This window comes from Carcharhinus amblyrhynchos, chromosome 5 (assembly GCF_965287045.1).
Source record: "Carcharhinus amblyrhynchos chromosome 5, sCarAmb.v2.hapA, whole genome shotgun sequence".
Lineage (NCBI taxonomy): Eukaryota > Metazoa > Chordata > Chondrichthyes > Carcharhiniformes > Carcharhinidae > Carcharhinus > Carcharhinus amblyrhynchos.
Genome location: NC_137328.1, coordinates 84,456,377 through 84,478,129, shown reverse-complemented (window position 1 = coordinate 84,478,129; position 21,753 = coordinate 84,456,377). Strand labels below are relative to the sequence as shown.

Below are 21,753 nucleotides of genomic sequence, written 5' to 3'. Positions count from 1 at the left end.
TATTTCTGGTAGATATTCATTGTGCGTGCACTAAAGCTAATATTTCATCTGGCATGTTTCCTCCAGAAGTGTGTGTGCATGCCCCAAATACTACTTTGGAGCATTGAGGGCGCTTGTAACATTTGAAAAACAGATGCTAACGAGCACAACTTCTACACTCTCAGGTTTACTTGTTTTAGCAGGGTAACCGCATATAATATTGCCATGTTTAAGCAGTTAGATATTTGTCAAAATAGTATAAATAATGTTTCAGTTTTCCTCATTCTTTACTGATTCAGAGTATTGCATAACCATTCAAATACCAATCACCTCTCACAATGACTGACATGTGCACAATTGTAACCAGGCTCATACTTCAATGGTACACTGTATTATCTCCTGCTACCTGCTACGAGCAGTTCAAGGACCTGCTGACAGGAGTTATTAGCCTATCAAGTGACCAATCTTTCCTCTACGGGAGAATCCATTTCTCCAATAAATGGTTGCATGATCACATAATATAAAAATAAATAAACCATGAAAGTGGCCTCGGCATAATGTTACCAGGATTATATGTCATCCTGTGGAGCCACAAAGGACATGAATGATCACAACTTACAAGATTGTATTGAATACATTTTATAATTTAAAAACAAAAACTATAATCATTAAAACATTGATGCTTTCTAACACTTTTAAAGTACAATTATTCAGGGAGCCTTCATGCTGAATGTTAGTATGTCCTATATCTAGTGATAGAGCTGTATTAACACATTTGAGACTTCAGAGGTACTGGCTGTGGGAATGTAATTCTGTTATTCCCTGTGAAGATGTTAAGTGTTTTTACTGATTTAAATTGAACATCAGTAAATATATCAATAAGGTAGAAACAGAACCATAATTGACAAAGATGTCAAGTAACAAAAACACAAAGAGAAGGTAAAAGATGGTGATCTTGGCTAAGAAGGGTGCTGATAGCAGCCATTAAGAGATCAGAATGTGTAAATGGCAGAACAAAGCAGAGTGTCAAAGGACAACCTGAGACATGTAACAGATGGCCTTAGGGGGTGAAGTGTCCACAGCATTACCAACAAGAGGTGGATGCAGCTGAGTCTGCAGCAGGAGTGGGAGGGCACTTCCATGTTGAGGCCTCCTTGAAGGGCATGTAAATCTTGTCTTCAATTTGTTCCTCCCCAGACCCAAAACAATACTGACTCCTGTTTCCCACTCTCTGTGGGGAAATTTATCTGTGTATATTTGAATGAGGGACTTTGCAAATAGAAGTATAGAACAGTTTGAATCACTTGACTCACACTGGCACCTGGTTAAGCAACTACTTAAATATCTCATTCTTATTTTCAAATCCCTCTATGATCTCATAGCTCTCTTTCACTGTAATCTCCTCTGGCCCCACAATTCTCCAAACTGTCTTTTCTCCTTCACTAATAACCTTTTGAGTATCCTTAGCAGCCAAAGCCCCAAGTGTTGAAATTCCTAAATCTCTCCATTTCTCTCCCTACCTTTTCCCAAGAGTTCCTTAAAACCTAGTTTTTTGACCAAGTTTTTGCTCACGTGTCCTAATATCTCTTTATGTGTCTTGGTGTCAAATTACACTGTTGTGAAGTGTCTTGGGATATTTTTCTATGTAAAACGTGCCAAATAAATGCAGATTGTTATTGTTTTATGGAATCCGATGTGAGGGATTCCTCTTTTTAAACACTAATCAAGCATCACTTTGTTAATGTCTATATTTGGTGGTTATTTTCCGGACGTCGCTGGATTCCGGGGAAGTGCCGGGAGATTGGAAAGCGGCTAATGTTACGCCGTTGTTTAAGAAGGGGGCCAGGCAAAAGGCAGGGAGTTATAGGCCGGTTAGTTTAACGTCTGTTGTAGGTAAAATGTTAGAATCCGTCATCAAGGAGGAAATAGCGAGGCATCTTGAGAGGAATTGCTTGATAGAGCAGACGCAGCACGGTTTCGTTAAAGGGAAGTCGTGTCTGACAAATTTACTGGAGTTCTATGAGGATGTGTCTAGGGCGGTGGATAGAGGCGAGCCGGTGGATGTGGTCTTTCTGGATTTTCCAGAAGGCGTTTGACAAGGTACCTCACAGGAGGTTATTGCAGAAGGTCAGGGGACAGGGAGTTGGGGGTAGGGTGTTAGCGTGGATAGAGGATTGGTTGTCAAATAGGAGGCAGAGAGTGGGGGTCAATGGGTGCTATTCGGATTGGCGGATGGTGACTAGTGGAGTGCCCCAGGGGTCGGTGCTGGGGCCTCAGCTATTTACCATTTATATAGATGATCTGGAGGAGGGAACCGAGTGTAGGGTGTCGAAATTTGCTGATGACACCAAGATTGGAGGAAAGGCAAATTGTGCGGAGGGTGCGGAGAGTCTACAGAAGGATCTAGATAGGCTGGGCGAATGGGCCAGGAAATGGCAAATGGAATTTAATGTTGGCAAGTGCGAGGTGGTCCACTTTGGTAGGAATAATGGTAGGAAGGACTATTACTTACGTGGCGAAAAACTGCAGCAGGCGACAGTGCAGAGGGACCTCGGGGTCCTTGTGCATGAGTCGCAAAAACCCAGCTTGCAGGTGCAGCAGGTGATCAGGAAGGCGAATGGGATGCTGGCCTTCATCGCGAGGGGGATTGAATATAAAAGTAGGGAGGTCTTGCTGCGGCTGTATAGGGCATTGGTGAAGCCGCAGCTGGAGTACTGTGTGCAGTTTTGGGCGCCGTACTTGCGCAAGGATATTTTGGCCTTGGAGGGAGTGCAGAGGAGGTTTACTAGGCTGATGCCGGAGTTGAGGGGGTTGAGCTATGAGGAGAGACTGAATAAACTAGGCTTGTACTCGTTAAAGTTTAGAAGAATGAGGGGAGATCTCATTGAGACGTATAAGATGATGAATGGGATGGATAGGATAGAGGTGGAGAGACTCTTCCCGCTCAGAAAGGATAATAGGACTAGGGGACACAGCCTCAAGATAAAGGGGGGGCGGTTTAGAACGGAGTTGAGGAGGAACTTCTTCACTCAAAGGGTGGTGAATCTCTGGAATTCTCTGCCCGTTGAAGTGGTGGAGGCTACCTCGCTAAATATTTTTAAGACGCGGGTTGATGGGTTTTTGATAAGAGAGGGGATTAAGGGTTATGGGGAGAGGGCGGGAATGTGGAACTGAGCCACGACAGATCAGCCATGATCTTATTGAATGGTGGGGCAGGCTCGAAGGGCTAGATGGCCTACTCCTGCTCCTATTTCTTATGTTCTTATATTTTGATGTTGAAAATATTGGAATGGAGGAGAAAAGTTGACAAGCAACAGAAACCTGAATGAAATACAATAGTACTGGAGTTATTTGTGCCAATGAACTGTCTTGGAATAAGTATAACTAACACTATTACTGGGATATTTTATTTCATTGAGTAGCCAAAAGACAAAAGATTATTTAATAAAAAGTTATGCTGATCTTATAACTACAATCAAAGTGGATCATTTTAACTCATTAGTAGAATTATTACTTCAAACATTAAAATAAATCAGAGGATTAATTTAATGAAAGATTGCTTGAATACGCCGTTAAATTGCCTGCTTTATTTTAAATTATTTCAGAATGAAGCAAATGTATGTGATGGTTAGACAGTCCCTGAGGTCCATAGATCATAAAACTATCAATTGTTCGAGTGATCTGAAGGCACGGTGATTAGCACTGCTACCTCACAGCGTCAGGGACCCAGAGTTTGATTCTGGCCTTGGATGATTGTGTGAAGTTTACACGTTCTCCCTGTGTCTGCGTGGGTTTCTTCCCACAGTGCAAAGATGTGTAGGTTAAGTTGATTCGCTGTGCTAAATTGTTCTGTGTCCAAAAAGTGTATATAGGTTATATGGATTAGCAGGTAAATGTGTGGGGTTACGGGAATGCTCTGTCAGAGAGATGGTGCAGACTTGGTGGTTTCTATGATTACTGAAAGAAAAATCGTTTCCACATTTACTCTATTATATGTTCTACAAAAAATGTTTACAGCCAAGAGAACTTGACGCATGCACAAACCCGCAGAGGTAAAGAAATGAATATTAGTCCAAAGCATCCAATAAAATAAGAATATAAAATGCCTATAAAAATACACAGCATATGAAAAGAGCTCCAAATTACATTAAGAGGCAGCAGTATCATTAAACATAATTAAGATTCTGATAATGCAAAAGTAATTTAAAACATTTGTGTGGAATCATTTACAACTGTATTTTCACACAACAAAACAAATTCTTCAGTGCTAAAATTTCTATGTTTTTACACTGATTTTAGACTTTTTTTTATAAATCTGCACATAAACCATGGGGATCAGCAAAAATATCATACCATCATCCCTCATTAAATGCACAGTAAAGAGCAACAATTCTATTGACATCAATATTATAGATCATTCTGCAGAGGAACCTTCTTGTTTAATCCTAGTTGGCATAAACCATTCCTTTGATATGGATAAACACTAGTGTTATTTTGTCAATGGCTGAATGGCCAAATTTGCTGCTATTTATTTCAAACCAAGTACAGGGTACTTATAATTTGGACTATTACTCTGTCATTACACCTCCAATTTATTCTCCAAGTATACATTTTTTAAACATTTACTGTTAGTTGCGATACTTGGTCGTCTTGACTGATCATAGGAAGTTTCATTGTAACAGTAAATTGATGCATAAATGCACTGTATCGTAGGGCAAAAGAACATGGCCAGATTTTGCAATTCTGCTGCTAGATATTAGAGAGACTGCACAACTTCCAATCTGAAGTGCACTAGGTACTTGACAAAGTTTCCCTCAGCAGTCTTGTACTGGGGAATTTTCGCAAGGGGTGCACAATGAGTGCAGTTGATAGTAACGTTAATTTAAAAATTTCATCAAATTTTCCACTGATGGGAAAATTGTGGTGGACCCACCAAATGTACTCCCAAAGGTCCTGTACTGCAAATAGCAAGTATGAAACCACATAGAATGCGGGCTAATGGCCCAATAATTCCTAATTAATTACACATTAAAATATTTTATATATATATATAATTCCAGGCATAACAGGTCTCTCAATTCTCAAATAGTTAACAAGGAGGCCCACATTACTTTAAATGTTAAAATGGATTGATTTATTAACATTGAATCATTTAATAGTCTGATAAATCTTGTTGAAATTTAAGATATATGATCTTCTAGCCTGAATTATTAGTCCTTCTAAATATCAGGTTAAAATGATTTATGTGCTCAAAATTATTGTACTTTCTGAAATTTTTGTTTAAATTTACATTTTGAAAAGTTTAGTTTTTAATTAATAATATTAATTCTACCTACTAAAATCTGACTTTCCAATGCTTTTCCTCATGTGATTTTCCAAAATTTTTTTACTGCAACAGCCTTTCCTCAGTAGAAAAGCAGAATGCCTGGACCTTCCAAGGAGTGGCAATCATCCTGGGTTGCCGCACCACAAGATAATTTTAATGTTGCTCCACATTTCCTCGGCGAAATTCCACCAGCTTTTCCAGAAATGTGGCGTGCAGTATCCACTGGCAGCTCTGTCAAAGCCGTGTAGAGTTGGGGAAAGACAGGATATGTTCTCTTCTTCAGCACCAGCTGCCATATGATAAGTTTAAATGTCCAGTCTTTGAATGGATGAGTGAATAGGTAAGTGTATGAATTAGCAAATGGTTAGGGTGAGGAGCTGAGTAAATGGGTGAGGTGGTAAATGTGTAAGTGGGTAGGGTTATTATGTGGATAGGTAGGTGAGCTAGGTAGGTTGGAGCAGGTAAGGGGGTGGGACGGTCAGGTGGATAATTGACTTGGTGGGTAAATGTGTGAATCTCTTCACCCAGAGAATAATCAGGCCTCCCTCCTCCCCCCTCACCAATCAGAAAGCGATCTGGCCTCTCCACACCCCCCCTCCACCCCCATAAGTGAATGGTCTGGCCTACCCCTCCCCCAACTAGAGATACATCTGACCTGCCTTCTCCTCCCTGCACCCCCCGTCCTCAGCAAAGAATGATCTGGCCCGCCTCCCTCCCCACTCCACCACCCTTCCACCGATCTGAGTTAAAGAGCCGCTGGAAGCTCTGAACTTACCTTTTCAGAAGCTGGAGCATCTGAAACAGACTTTTGCCGAGCATGTCTGTTTTGCACCGAATCTGGATGCGCGAACGTGATGGTGAAGAAATGCTGATAAAGTTGGGCATGCAGCCCATTAATTCAATTTAAGTGCATGCAAATGCATTTAAATTGCTGTTGTGCCCATTTCAGGCACAATTTGGATCACAGCCATTTTCAGACCTTGGGGGTCCTTGGTAAAATGGGCATCTGTGTGGACATGGGCGTGGATTATATTACTGGCCTCAAACCCGACTTTACCAAGTTTTCACACCCGAAAACAAGCATGATGCAATGATAAAATCGGGTCCATATTTGTTAGGATCCAAAGCTCCAATTCTTCAGGGAACTGTTTGCAATCCCAGTACTGGTTCCACTTCCAGTGCCACTGCTGGGGCAAGAGAACTGCTTGCCATTGATTGGCTGGCACTCTTGGAATTGGGGTTCCCTCTCCAAGGGGGCGGAAAGCCAGTTACAAGCTGTCTTGCACTCCACTCACATTAACTGCAGCTTCTTGCTGCCAGTCTTCACCACAACATGGGAGCAGCTCATGCGGTTCTGCCCTTCAGCTCTGATAAAGAGCAAGCAGCAACACAAACACCAGCAACGTCAGCCACATGCTGCTCCAGAGGGACTAGACACAGAGATCCAGCACCAAGGAGGCAAGGCTGTCAACACAGGGTAAAACAGACAGAGGATCATCTCTCTTCAGATTTGTAAGCACAGGTGCCTGGTAGGCCCAGGCATACACAGCAGGTCGTTGCTAACATCTTCAACTTTCTGAACTAAGGCCTCCTTCCCAATGCCATTAAGGTCTCTTTGTTTGTGGATCTCATCAATGTTGTGTGCTGTCTTCTCTACAAGAAAAAGCAAAGCGTTATGAGTGTTAGTAATGGATTGTGTGGATAAGAGGGTAAAACAATATTTCTGGAGGATCATTGTTAGCATGCATATGAGAGGGCTATAGGATGAGTTGAATATGAGTATCGGGCGCTCAGATGGGGATGTGAAGTGTCTGAAGAGTGAGGAACCAGTGGAACTTCAAGGTGCATTGCTCTTAGGAGTACTACGCAAATATTGAATTTGTGTTGCAATAGAATGCATGTTTTAAGTTTGGTAATCAAGTACATCTGGGGAAGGATTAGGCAATCTTGATACACTGGCACCAGGTTGGGGAGACCATACTTACGCTGACTCCTTTGGCCACTTCCATCTATGCTTGCTTGGTGACAGAGACTGGCCTCTTCCTCCCATCCTTGGGTGATATCACCACACTGCAGTCCCTCAGATCCCACAACAGGATCTGTAGTTGGAGCTGGAGCATTCTCAGGTCTTCCATTCCTCTAGTTGCTGAAGCCTCAAAACTCTATGTCCCATTGACCAATTCCAACCCATGCCAGGAGTTTTTCCATTAGAGATCCTCCCTTTGACAGATCCAGGATTTATACCTCACGCCATCCTAGAATGGCTATGGTTCCTAGAGATAGGATGCTTATGACATGTATCAGTTAAAGAGCCTCCACAAAGCCTGCTAAGTAGTTCACAGATTGTGGTTGCCTGCTAATGATCCCACCATATGAAATAAGGGACTACAGTGAAAAAAATCTGCTAATTCTGGGACCTAACCCATGAACTCTCAGTCTTTTCCCGTCCCAACTCTTGAGTATACCTCTGCACAGGTTTTGTTACACCTTACCATATCCTTTACAGAAAGGTTTTATTTAGCTGACATTTAATAGCAACTTTTATTTTACAAAACCTCATACTTACATGTGCCATTCAGCAGAATTCGAGGTACCAGACAGTCCTGAAGCAGTAGCATTTGCAGTAATAAGTTCCAGTTACAGTTGGGTTGTGACAATAACAACATCAGGTGTTGCTTGACTGCAACTTTATCACATGAAGAAGAGCTGAAACACACACCAGGCAAAGATTATATTTCATTTTTTAAGAAAATGAGTAAATTCACATGTAAGGCTAAGATTAAATGACAATTCTTCCCAAATAGTTCTCAAATATATCCTAAAAGAATATTGTATTATGGCTTATTGCTTTTGAAGGAAATGTCAAATGTTAGAAACACTTTGCATAATTCACAATTGAAATACTAAGACTACGGCTAGAATTTTACTGGTCCGCCTGCCACGGGAATCGGAGTGGGTGAAGGGCAGTTCATTGAAAGGTCTGTTGACCTCAGGCAGGATTTTACTGTTTCGGGATGAGTGGGGCTGTAAAATCCTGCCCAGTATGTGTGTCTCTAAGTCTATATGACAGATAATATATGTACTTCATGAAATAAAAAGAACTAACCAAGTAAAAAGAATAAATGCAGACCTGTTCCCAATTCCTTTCAAAGCTTCTGACAGCTACTGATAAGATACTTACACGATTAAAATTTAGTTAAATTATGTCGCAGATTGGATGAGAATTTAAATTGTGCAGAGAGCTGAGTCAGAAGGAAGGTTATTAGAGTATGAACAGATATAATGTAAACAAAAAGACTGTATAAATGGATGTGTGAGAGATTGAGTGAGATAAACAGTAGGAGACAAAATATTATAAAGAGAGAACAGTTGAGTAATTAACCCTGCTTGATATTCTTCAAGCAAATATTATCAGTTATGCCTCACACTAATAAATCTGAAATGAACAACTAAACTATAAAAAGATTTCATTACTTCTGTCACATTTATATACTGCTGTTTATTCTTCCCATAATCAAAGCCTATCCTATTTGATGTTGAACATTTCAATTGAAATAAAACTTTATTTAAATAACATTTGTTAAAGTACACACAACTGCGTCCACTAGCACCTAATCATGAATTTTAGTTTTAAAGCATGAGTGCAAAGTCTTGATTTCTCCTCCATAATTCCATATGCATTCATATCTGTCCTATTTTACCACATGAACATATATAAATACAATTATTGTTCCCTTTACGTTTGGCATTCTTGTAAATGGCCTCCCAGCCCATCCCCAAAAGGCTGATAAGATTCAGCCCTTAAAAGTTAAAATGAACAGATTGCAATTTTCAGTTTTTAGGATTGCCTTTGATTTTTGCTAAAACTCAAGGAATAAACAAATTACGTAACTCAAAAATGTTACTTTATTCTTTCAATTACAAGTCTTGAAATGGCGCATTGGTGACAGTCTTTGGTATATATTTTTAACATCAGTAGGTGACTTGAATTTTACATTAACCTTTAAGATACCAGTTCAAATTTCATTTTCTTAAAGCAAATTGATGTTTAAACTTGTTATATATTTAGAATAGTTGCAGGGTAGGTTGTTTTAAGAGCTGATCACACAATTTGATGGAGATGTCATTAGGGTGCTGGCAGAGGTTATCGTTTTATTTTCAGTTTTGTATTCTACACGGAGCAGAGAACAGCTCTTCAATAAAACCTGTTAGCTTGAATCTATGTGGAGAAACCAAGTATTTTCTTTCTGTGTAAAACCCACAACCCTAAACATGACTATGACATTACAATAAGAAAATTGGCAATGAGACAAGATTTAGTTTCATCGAGGACATTGAGAATAGAGCGTAAGGTAGAAAAATACTGTGGGTCCTCACTCTTCAAATATTAGAAGGCTAGGGAGAAGCAATAATAGGATTAAAGACTGAATGCCAGGAAGGCTCAAGGAAGAAAAACATCCTCCGTGTGTTTTTAAAGGGGGGAGGGAGGGGTTCCGATCACAGAAGGGTGAAATTCCAGGCCTTATCTGACTGAACAGTGGATGTTTTGATGTACAGCTGGGATTGTTTGAAAAAAAAGAGCAAGTCAATAGTCTCTCGGGTAAAAAGAGAGATACAGAGAAAACAGTAAAACAATATATATATTGAGCAGTCTGAAGTTATTAGTGCTCGCAAGAGAGAATGTTGGTCATTTAGGACTCATGGGCCCTTTCAATGAAGAAAATGAATCATGGAGGTCCTATTAGAGCAGTACTTTGTACAAGTAAATAAAACTGTCAACAAGCTGCTCGTACCAATTTTTTTCAGTACAATAAGAAGTAAAACCTTTAATTTGCTCTGGAACTTCATTAAGCCAGCAAAGCCAGGATACAAAATTTATGATGACTTGACCAAGATCCTTAAAGAGCATTCCTCTCCAAAGTAACTGATCATCGTGGAACGGTTCGGGTTCTGTTGAAAGAATCAAGTGGAAGGCGAAAGCATTGCTTTGTTTGTGATAACCTTGAAAAGGTTGGCACAACCTGTGTGTTTGGTGAGTCATTAGCAGATTCTCTTTGCAATCATTTTGTTTGTGGTCTATGAAATAATAAGACTATCCAAAGAAGACTGCTTACTGAATGTGCCTGGACATCAAAGGCAGCAATAGAAATCACAGTGACTGCTAGTTACATCCTCAAAGAATTCAAGTAGATTTGTCAAGCATGATTTCCCCTTCATAAATCCATGCTGACTGTGTCCGAATCAGCCACTCGTTTCTAAATACTCTGCTAATAAATCTTTTATAATAAACGCTAGTATTTCCCCCTCTACTGATATCAAGCCAACTGGTCTATAACACTGTGTTTTCTCTCTACTCCTTTTTAAATCAATTTCAGTAGCTGTCTTCCAATCTACAGGAACTGTTCAGAGTCTATAGAATCTTGGAAGATGATCACCAATCCATCTGCAATTTCTAGGGTCACTTCTTTAAGTACTCTGGGATGTAGAATGTGAGGCTCTGGTGATTGATCGACCTTCAATCCCAACAATTTCCCCGACACCATTTGTCTACTAATACTAATTTCCTTCAATTCCTCCCTCTCACCAATATTTGTGAAGATCAAACCAAAGTATGTATTTAGGTGGTCAGCCATTTCTTTTTTCCCCATTATAAATTTCCCTGTTTCTGACTGTAAGGTTTGTCTTTACCATTTCTTCACCAGTCTATTTCTCTTCACATATCTACATAAGCTTTTACAGTCAATATTTGTATTCCCTGCAAGTTTACTTTTGTACTATATTTACCCCACCTTAATCAATCTCTTTGTCATTCTTTGCTAAATTCTAAACTGCTACCAATTTTCAGGTCTGTTGCTTTTCTGGCCAATTTGTTTGGCTCTTTATTGGTTCTGACACTATTTCTAATTTTCCTCATTAGCCATGTTTGGTCACCAATTGTTGCCATTCACCATGTGCTTTTTGAGTGTGCTTTTTGCTTATCTATCATCAACCCTTTAAATAACACTCCCCAATCCATTATAGTCAACTCGCACATTCTACCATCGTAGTTTCCTTTATTTAGATTCAGGACACTTGTCTCAGAATCAACTATGTCACTCTGCATCTGGATGAAGAATTCTACCATGTTATGGTGGCTCATCTCCAAGGGGCCTCACACAACCAGACTACCAATTATTCCTTTCTCATTACGTAATACCCTGTCTAGAATAACCTGTTGTCTAGTTGGTTCGTCAATGTATTGGTCCAGAAAACCATCCCATATACATTCCAGGAATTCCTCCTCTACGATATTGTTGCTAATTTTATTAGCCCAATCTATATACCCAGGATGACAGTGAGAGAAATGGCAGGGGGAGATGGTGGTGTTGTGATAATGTCACTGGACTACTAATCCAGAGGCCCAAGCTAATGTTCTGAGGACACTTGTTCAAACCCCATTATGGTAGCTGATGGAATTTAAATTCAAAGTAATAACTCTGGATTTGAAAGCTGGTCTCAGTAATGACTGATTGTCATAAAAACCCATCTGTTTCACTAATGCTCTATCAGGAAGGAATCTGCAATCCTGACCTGGTCTGGCCTCCACATGACTCTAGATCCACAGCAATGTGGTTGATTCTCAGCTTCTCTATGAAATGGTGGAGCAAGTTTAAGGAGCAATTAGGGATGGGCAACAAACTCTGGTCTTGCTAGTGACAGAGGCAGCAGTGAGTATCATACAGAAGATGCACTACAGCAACTCACCAAGCTTTCACTGACAGTACTGTGCAGCCCACAAGCTGTATAACCTCGAAGGACAAGAACAGCACACCACGACCTGCAAGCCACACCACCCTGACTCCAAACTATTGCCATGATTTCATACATGTGCACCCCCCAATCAGTGATGTGACAAGATTCCTGTCCAGGAAGGTTGGGAGCCTCATTTCAATATATCTGAATGTAATTAGCAGGCCTCCCCACCATATTCACCCCCCAACATTAGGAAATCCTCACTTGCCCAAGTGACATCACGCTGGTGAGGCACACAACTGACTTTTAAAAACAGGAACCAGGCAAAGGAAACCCAATCAGAGAGCAAAGGTAAGTATAGCCCCCCTGGGAAAAGGGACATATCCAGGCAGTACCCCAGTATTTATACATAGCACTACCCTTGCACGGCTCCTAGCACTCTTGCACTTTCCCTTTGCAGCGTGATGGCTGTTTTTTTCCTGCAGACTGCTGGATTATTTGGCAGGAAGAACTGGCTGTGCAGCCCAAGAGCTGCTCGCCAATTTTCTCATCTCAGCTAGCACTTTGTGCACCATAGAAAGTGTCCTTTCCGGTTGTATTACAACTTGGTATAGCTCCTGCTCTAGCCAAAGCCGCAAGAAACTACAAAGTTGTGAACGTGGCCCAGTCCATCATGCAAACCATCTACTGACTCCGTCTACAATTCCCGCTGCCTCAGAAAAGCAGCCAGCATAATCAAATATCCCACGCACTCTAGACATATTCTCTTCCACCTTCTTCCGTTGGGAAAAGGATACAAAAGTCTGCGATCATGTACCAACTGACTCAAGAACAACTTTTTCCCTGCTGCCAAAAGACTTTTCAATGGACCTACTTTATATTAAATTGATCTTTGTCTACACAATAGTCAAGACTGTAACACTATATTCTGCACACTCTCCTTTCCTTCTATCCTATGTACTCTATGAATAGTATGATTTGTCTGTATAACTTGCAAGAAACAATACTTTTCACTATATACCAATACAGGTGACAATAATAACTGAAATCAAAAATCAAATCAAATGGAAATTTCTGCCCATTATTTCTATTCCTTCAATGTCACTGGACCAAGATCTTGAAACTCACTTCCTAACTGCATTGTGGATGTACCTGCACCAGGTGGACTGCAGCGGTTCAAGAAGGTGGCTCACCACCACCTTCTGAAGGGTAACTAGGGAAGTGTAACAAATGCTGACCTTGCCATCAATGCCCATGTTCCATGAAAGAATTTAAAAAATACATTATCACCGAACACACAATTCAATGTATATAAGAGATGTTGATGGTGAGTTGTTCTTTCATGGTGGCTTATGGACAGCCCAAATGGCTAGTTTTGGTGAGTGTTAGTTATTTTGTTGTGTGCCTGTTGCAACAAATTCAGAATGCATTTCATCTTTTTATTAAATTTCATTCTTTGTAAAGCTGTGAAATTAAACATAGATGGCAAATCTAAAGTTTGAAATAGTAAATCTCATTACCCTCTCATAAAACATATGGAAACTTCATAATTACCTGGGTAATTCATTTGAAAAACAGGAGAGCTGAATCCAATGTAACCATCCCAGTAAGCCCCTGTTCACTGGTTCTAATGACAGTGTGGAGTTATATTCAGAGAAACCATTGCAAAATATCCTGACAAAATCAAAAGCGAGAACTATAATTGAGATATTAGGGGGATAAAACACTACATTACTATATACAGTCAATACAATAGGGTAACCTGGTAGGTTAAAACAATAGGACATCAGATTTGATAATGATGGCTAAATTCAAATCTAAGCTTTGACTAGCATTTGCACTTTGATATCTTGTAGCCGTCATAGAAACATAGAAAGAGAAGCAGGAGTAGGACATGCAGCCTTTTTAGCCAGCTCCGCCATTCATTTTGATCACAGCTGATCATCGAATTCAATATCCTGATTCCCCCCTTGCCTCCTTATCCCTTATACCTTCAGCCCCAAGAACTATATCTAATATCTTGAAATCAGACAATGTTTTGGCTTCAACTACATTCTGTGCTAGTGAATTCTGCACATTCACCACCTTCTGAGTGAAGAAATTCCTCCTCACATCAGTTCTAAAAGGTTTCCCCTTATCCTCAAACTATGACGCCTAGTTCTGGACTCCCTCACCACTGGGAACATTCTTTCTGAATTTACCCTGTCTAATCCAGTTAGAATTTTATTAGTTTCTATGAGGTCTCCTCTCACTCTTCTAAATTCCAGTGAATATAATCCTAACATGGAAGGGAAGCTAAATTTGGCAGATCAGAATCTAGGGGTGAAATTTTCCTAAATTAATACATGACCGAACAGTGGGACTATTTGTAAATCAGCTGGAAGGTCTTTAACTAACATTCCCCTTCAAATTTCTCAGCCAATCAGGAATGATGGACAAATGATCCACTAGTTCTGGCAAAGAAACTTCTAATTAAAGGGACTATGATATAGGCTACAATGGCTCACCAGATCTTGGATTTTTGAGGCTGGAGCAACTACTGGATGAATAGAAGGCCTGAGAGCACTGGTCTCCAGGTCTCTCAATCTTACCAGTAGGTCCTGCTGTAGGATCTGATGGGGTGGAGTGATATGAGCTCTCTGCAGGATGGGAGAAAGAGGACAGCCTTTCCAAACAAGTAGGTACGAATAAAGCGTTTTGGCTAAGATCAAGCATCAGATCAAGCCCAAGATGGAGGGCATTGCCTTATCTTGTCAGCTTGGATTTTGTTTGTCTCTTTTGAAGTGACCATGAATTGGTTTCAGTTGGATTTTGAATTTGGTTTTTGGAGCAAGCAAGTAATGAACTTGGGGTTGCCTGGTCCATTCTGAGCATTGACATTCTAACTTAAAGGATAGAGTAAAAAAGTTTCTAAAAACTAGGCATGGATAAAATGGCCAAAGAAATCAGCAGCAGAAATCTAGTCCCTCAAATCTGGAAACTGTGCACCCAGAGGATCCAGAGCATTCAGGATCCTAACCGTAAGTTATGAAGAACCTGTATACAATACTGGAGCATTGTGCCCAAATATGAATATTGCACTTTAGGAAAGCTGTGAAGGCTTTGGAGATAGGGGGGAACAGATTTATGTGGTTAGTTCCAGGAATGAGGGACTTCAGTTGCATGAAGAAATTGGATAAACAAGGGTTGTTTTCCTTATAAAAGGAAATCTTGAGAGAAAATTTGATACAGGTGTTCAAAATCATCAGGGATTTAGACGGGTTAGGTGGAGAAAAATTGTTCCCATTGCCAAACGGATCAAGAACCAGAGGATACAGGGAAATGCAGTCAGTGTACAGGTCAGTTTAAAGTAGTGAGTTTCCAGCGATTGAAAAGCCGACATATCAGGGAAACGAAAAGCAGCAAGAGTTTCGGGGCTTAAAAAACGAGAGTTCAGGACATTGAAAAGCAGCGAGAGTTCAGGGGATTAAAAAGCAGAGGGAGTTCAGATGGTTAAAAAGGAGCGAGAGTTCAGGAGGATTGAAAAGCAGCAAGAGTTCAGAGAGATTGAAAAGCAGCAAGAGTTCAGAGAGATTGAAAAGCAGTGAAAGTTCAGGGGGATTGAAAAGCAGCAAGAGTTCAGATAGTTGAAAAGGAGCTAGAGTTCAGGGGAATTGAAAAGCAGCAAGAGTTCAGAGGGGTTGAAAAACAAAGTTCTGACATTTGAAAATCAACAAAAGTTCAGGGGATTGAAAAACAAGGGGAGTTCAGAAGATAAAAGTAAAATATTGTGGATGCTGGAATTTGAGACAAAATGGAAAATGCTAGAAAATCTCAGCAGGTCTGACAGCATCTGTGGAGAAAATAGAGCCAATATTTTTAGTCAGGATGACCCTTCATCAGAGCTGCTAAGGGACTGAGTCTAAACAACTGGTAGATTAAATACATATAAAATATTAATTACTATTAAGAAACAAGTGAGTTGCTGGTGAGTCTGATTTTTTATTTTGAAGTAAGGCTTATTAGCACTAATATGGTGTGTTATGTATTAGTAGGATTTATCAGTATTAGTAAAGTGTCTTAATAGAGGTAAGGTTTTTGAATAGTGAAGTTTATTAGTATTGGCAAGATTTATTAGCCATAGCAAAGTTAACAGGATGCTCCAACATCCAGAGTGCATATCCTATGCTATTTGGGATCTCCAAGGTGCCTCCTGCATCCTGGCCATTTCTACAGAAAGTGTGTCAGTTACAATAGCTTGACCTTTGGGTTTAGAAACTTGAGAAGCAGTTGATACAACTGTGAGGTTCAGAATTTTTTGGATAGCGCATTTACAGATGTGATCACTCTGCAGCTTAAAAGGATGCAGGGAAAGAGGGAATGAGTAACTAAATGACAATAAAAAAAAGTATATGCTTATGATAAATGTCTATAGAAAACACAATTGAGAATCAGGCTGACTATTGGAAGTTCAGAAAGGAGGTGAGAAAGCAAATAAGGGAAGCAAAAAGGGAGAAGAAAAGACACTGGAAGCAAACGTAAAAGGAATCCCAATATCTTCTTTGGACATATAAATAGTAAAAATATGGTAAAGTAAGGAGTGGGTTGATTAGGGACCAAAAAGGAGATGGAGGCAAATGGCATAGCTGAGGTATTAAATTGATATATTGCATTTGCATTTACCAAGGAAGAAGTTACTCTCCAGGCCACGGTGAAAGACGAGGTAATCCACAAACTGGAAGGGTTTGAAACTGGTAAAAAGAGGGTATTAGATAGGCTGTTTAATGCTTAAAATTAATAAGACACTAGGACTGGATGGGATACATTCAAGAAGACCGAGGGAAGTAAAAGTGAAAATTGTGAAGGCACTGGCCAGAACTTTTCAGTCTTCCAAAAACCCAGGAGTGGTGCCAGAGGACTGGACAATTGTAAACATTACATCCTTATTTGAGAAAGGTTGGAAAGATGAGCAACTACAGGCCATTCAATTTGAGTGATAGGGAAACCTCTCAGAAATGACAAAATTAATAGTCACATGAGCAAATGCAGGTTAATTATACAAGGCCATTATGGGTTTCCTAAGGGAAAATCATCTTTAACCAACTTGCTGGAGTTCTTTGGAGAGGTAACAGAGAGGGTTGATGAGGATAACACTGATAACAGTGTACGTGGACTTTCAAAATTTGACACAGGCCTGTGAGCAAAGTATATAACCATGGGGTAAATGAAACATGGATACTAGTTTGGCTGAGTGACAAGTAAAGTTAATGATTAATGGATATTTTTCAGATTTGAAGATGGTTTGTAGCGGAGTTCATCAGAGATCAGTTACGGGATCCTTCCTTTTCCTGACACACATTAATGACCTAGACATTGGTATACAGGGCACAATTTCAACATTTGTGGTAGATATGAAACTTGGAAGCATTGTGAAATGTGAGGAGAATAGTGTAGAACTTCAAAAGGGCCTAGACAAATTGTTGAAATGGGCACACAAGTGGCAGATAAAATGTGAAGTTATTTCTTTTGGTAGGAAGAACATGGACACACAATACAAAATAAAGAGTTCAATTCCAAATGTAGTGCAGGAGCAGAGGGACCTAGATGTCTATATGTAACTGAAGGGGAGGGCAGATTGAGAGCAAAGTTACTAAAGCATCCAGCAGGTTTATCCAATCTTTTGCTTTTGTTTCCACTTAAGGGGTCAATGAGCAAATTTTGGAAAAATAAGGTTTAGCACAAGATTAAACAGAGCCCCCAAAAAAGCAAAATATTCAGAAATTAAACAATTGTTGAGCAAAAATAAAGTATATCATAGCACTAAATTGTAAAGAAAAATGTAAATAACGAAACTACCAGTGAGAGGTGTGCCAGACTCACTCCCAGGATCAGGGTGTTCACTCACGCACCCTAACCTACAGTTAATGGCTGTATGTAGCTATTAGTGTGTGGTGCTGAGAGTGAAAAACATGAAATTTGGAGTAGGCAAATACACACACTCACTCTCACTCCCACACACTCACTCTCATTCCCTTGACACACAAACACAAATCACATACACACATAAATACACACTCTCATTCTCACTCCCCCACATCCACTCACTCCCCAACAAACACACTCACTCACTCTCCGACACACTCACTCAATCCCACATATACACGATCTCTCACTCCCCTGTACACTCACTCACTTCTTCAAACAAACTTACTCACTTTCTCACTCCCACACACATTCACTTTCTCATTCTCACACAAAGAGTCACTCAATCCCTCATACACACCTGCCAGTCTCTTCCATAAGAACATAAGAACATAAGAAATAGGAGCAGGAGTAGGCCATCTAGCCCTTCGAGCCTGCCCCGCCATTCAATAAGATCATGGCTGATCTGTCGTGGCTCAGTTCCACTTTCTCGCCCTCTCCCCATAACCCTTAATCCCCTCTCTTATCAAGAACCCATCAACCCGCTTCTTAAAAATATTTAGCGAGGCAGCCTCCACCACTTCAACGGGCAGAGAATTCCAGAGATTCACCACCCTTTGAGTGAAGAAGTTCCTCCTCAACTCCGTTCTAAACCGCCTCCCCTTTATCTTGAGGCTGTGCCCCCTAGACCTACTGTCTTTTTTGAGCGGGAAGAGTCTCTCCACCTCTATCCTATCCATCCCATCCCCACCCCTCTCCCTGAATCGTAGCGCTCTGGTTCACCCTATGCCCCAGCTCTCTTGCACTTCCCCAAGCCTTGACATTCTTGTCACCCCACGAAAAGAAAACTCCTTTCTCCCCAGCAAACTAAAGGCCACTGATGTTTGTTGCATCTTCAATCACAGAATGTTTCTCTCCTAACATTTAATTGATCAGCAGCAAATGTGGGAGAGGAACAGCCTGCAATTGGAGCAGCAGCTCCTGTAGAATCTTCCACTCTACTTATCTGTCTGACCAGCATTTTGAAAACTGGCTTTGGGGCCAAATTGAATGGTTTTGGGGCTACAATCCAACCTGTGGGCCACCAGTTGGACAAGACAGGCAATACAATATCCCAGGCTTTATTAATAGGGGCATAGAGTTATTAATGGGGGGAAGTATGTTATGTTGAACTTGTGGAAGACACTACTTTGGCCTCAGCTGGACTATTGCATCCAGTTTTGTGTGCCATTTCAGGAAAAGACGTGAAGGCACTAGAGAGAGTCCAGGGATGAGAAACTTCAGTTACATGGATTGGATAGAAATTTTCAAAATCATGATGGGACAAAGTAGAGAGGGAGAAACTGCTCCCACTCATGAAATGATCAAGAACAAGAGATTTAAAGCAAATGCGACATGAGAAAAAATGTTTTCACAAAGCAAATGGTTGAGGTCTGGGATACACTGCTTGAGAGAATGATGGAGGCAGCTTCAATTGAAGCATTCAAAAGGGATTATTCAAAGCAAGATAATACCTAATTTTCTTGAAATCAGTGATTAAAATTTTAAATTGTGAATTAGATGTCAGCCAAGATGTGCTCTGCTCACTAGCTCTGACTATGACCACACTGAACATCATAACTGTACTGCCAAATTCTGAATACCCTTAGAAGTTCCACAGGTCACCTAGTTAGTCATAATTTATCTCATATGCAATCTGAAATCAGATTTTCATGCAACCAACAATTTTTTCATTTACTAATAAATGTATTTAAATACTTACTCATATAGTTTGTCCAGAGGTGATGTTAAAACAGTAAGAGCAGTAAGAAGAGCATTGCAATTATTATGAATAGTGAAGATCCAACGAGACATATCCTCTGAAGGCTGAAGTAACTCTTGAGCGGAACGGCAAACTGACCATAAAAGATTTTCTGTGCACATAAGTATGGCAGTGATGTCAATTCTGTTGATGAATGCACATGTACTAAGTTGATAGCATGTTAAAATATTTCATCAACTTAATGTATCATCAGATCCAGAAGCTATCTTCCAAAAAAACTGTTAAAATATTGCTTTCTTAAAAGAAAACCATTATCTAATTAGCATTTGATACGTCCATATATATATCAGTTTATTCTATCGTTAGGCAAAAAGGAATGATTGCTTCAGCTACAATCTGAAACTCTTAATAACACCAAATGAAAAAGTGTACAAGTGTTAAACTTTTCCCTGTTTGTGCTTTATTTTGGATTGGGCATTAAACACTGGTTGAACCTGCCTTTTTGGGCGATGTGAAAGATCCAATGGCCCACTCCAAAGAAGTGAAAGGGAATTGAGCGTAGTATCCTGGCTAATATTTATCTCTCACAACATTTATCAACATACAACTTGGTCATTATCACATTGCCCATTATGGTAGCTTTACTGTATACAAATTGGCTGCCATGTCTCCTACATTTTGCCAGTGACTACATTTCGAAAGAGTTTCATTGGCTCTGAAACGATTTTAGACATCCAATGATTGTGAAAAACATTTTATAAGTTCTCACATTTACATACAATGAAGTGCATTAGCATCTGTCCACTTCTCAAATCTTCTTAATTATTCTGTACACTTCCTTAAAGTTTACCATGTCCTCTAATTTGTAAAATCAACAAACATTAATATTATCTAATAAAGAAGAACAAAGAAAATTACAGCACAGGAATAGGTCCTTCAGCTCTCCAAGCCTGAACCAACCATGTAACCTTTGTGAACTAAAACCCCCTCCCTTCCGGGGACCATATCCCTCTATTCCCATCCTATTCATGTATTTGTCCAGACGCCCCTTAAAAGTCGCTGTCGTATCTGTTATCACTACTTCCCTTGGCAGCGAGATCCAGACACAAAATAATAATGGGATGTTTAAATCATTTATGGAAACAGAGAAGTCCAAAAACAGATTCCCAAGACTAGCCAGTTCTTGCCATTTAAAACAAAAACAAAAGAAACCGCTCAGATATATCAGAGCAATGTAGAAAAGAAGCTTTCAGATTCTGGGAAAAATTCTGGAGTTGAAGGAAGAACTGAGCATCACTTCCATTGGAAAGGGTGTCAAATAATAAAAGATGAGGCAAATAGAATGATTCAAAAATAGGAGAAAACAAAAGTTGATTTAGAAAGGATACAGAATTATGAAACAGGAATGATAGCCAACAAGTATAATACAGACAGTGATACACACAAGAACTATTAATTAAGGATATAATTTCAACCAAGGAAGCTTTTATTGATGCTGAAATTATGATGGAATCTGAGCTAAGAAATAATAAAGGATTCAGTAGCATGTTGGAAGTACATGATAATCTACCAAACAGTGGGGAAGAAACTCACTGTTAACTTCCTCACCGCTGCTTGGTTGGGCCGCATCAGAACTGCTCAACTGAAGAACTTAACATGTCCTTGATCCAAATATGGACATAAAACTGAAATTCCAGGGTATTAGAATGACTGCTCTTGACAGCTGGAGTACTGTGTGCAGTTTTGGTCGCCGCACTTGTGGAAGGATATATTGGCCTTGGAGGGAGTGCAGAGGAGGTTCACTAGGCTGATACCAGAGATGAGGGGGTTGGACTATGAAGAGAGACTAAATAGACTGGGTCTGTACTCATTGGAGTTTAGGAGGATGAGGGGGGATCTTATAGAGACATATAAGATAATGAAGGGGATGGATAGGGTAGAGGTAGAGAGATTCTTCCCACTTAGAAAGGATAGCAGGACTAGAGGACACAGCCTCAAGATAAGGTGGGGGGGGGGCAGTTTAGATCAGAGTTGAGGAGAAACTTCTTCACTC

General features: G+C 40.1%; 1 protein-coding gene across 7 annotated transcripts in view; it reads right to left on the bottom strand.

The window, feature by feature from the left end:
- kiaa0825 (KIAA0825 ortholog) overlaps positions 1-21,753 on the bottom strand; it is a 424,011-nt gene that overhangs the window by 253,025 nt on the left and 149,233 nt on the right. For all 7 annotated transcript variants that reach the window (XR_013886683.1, XM_080189117.1, XM_080189112.1 and 4 more), the window contains exons 11-13: positions 19,701-19,883; positions 13,592-13,711; positions 7,872-8,011 (exon numbers count right to left, since the gene is read on the bottom strand). Coding sequence is in view for 6 of the 7 variants with exons in the window: in XM_080189117.1 (XP_080045243.1) it covers positions 7,872-8,011; positions 13,592-13,711; positions 19,701-19,883 (443 nt within the window). In the remaining variant the exon portion in view is untranslated. The remainder of the gene's footprint in view (positions 1-7,871; positions 8,012-13,591; positions 13,712-19,700; positions 19,884-21,753) is intronic.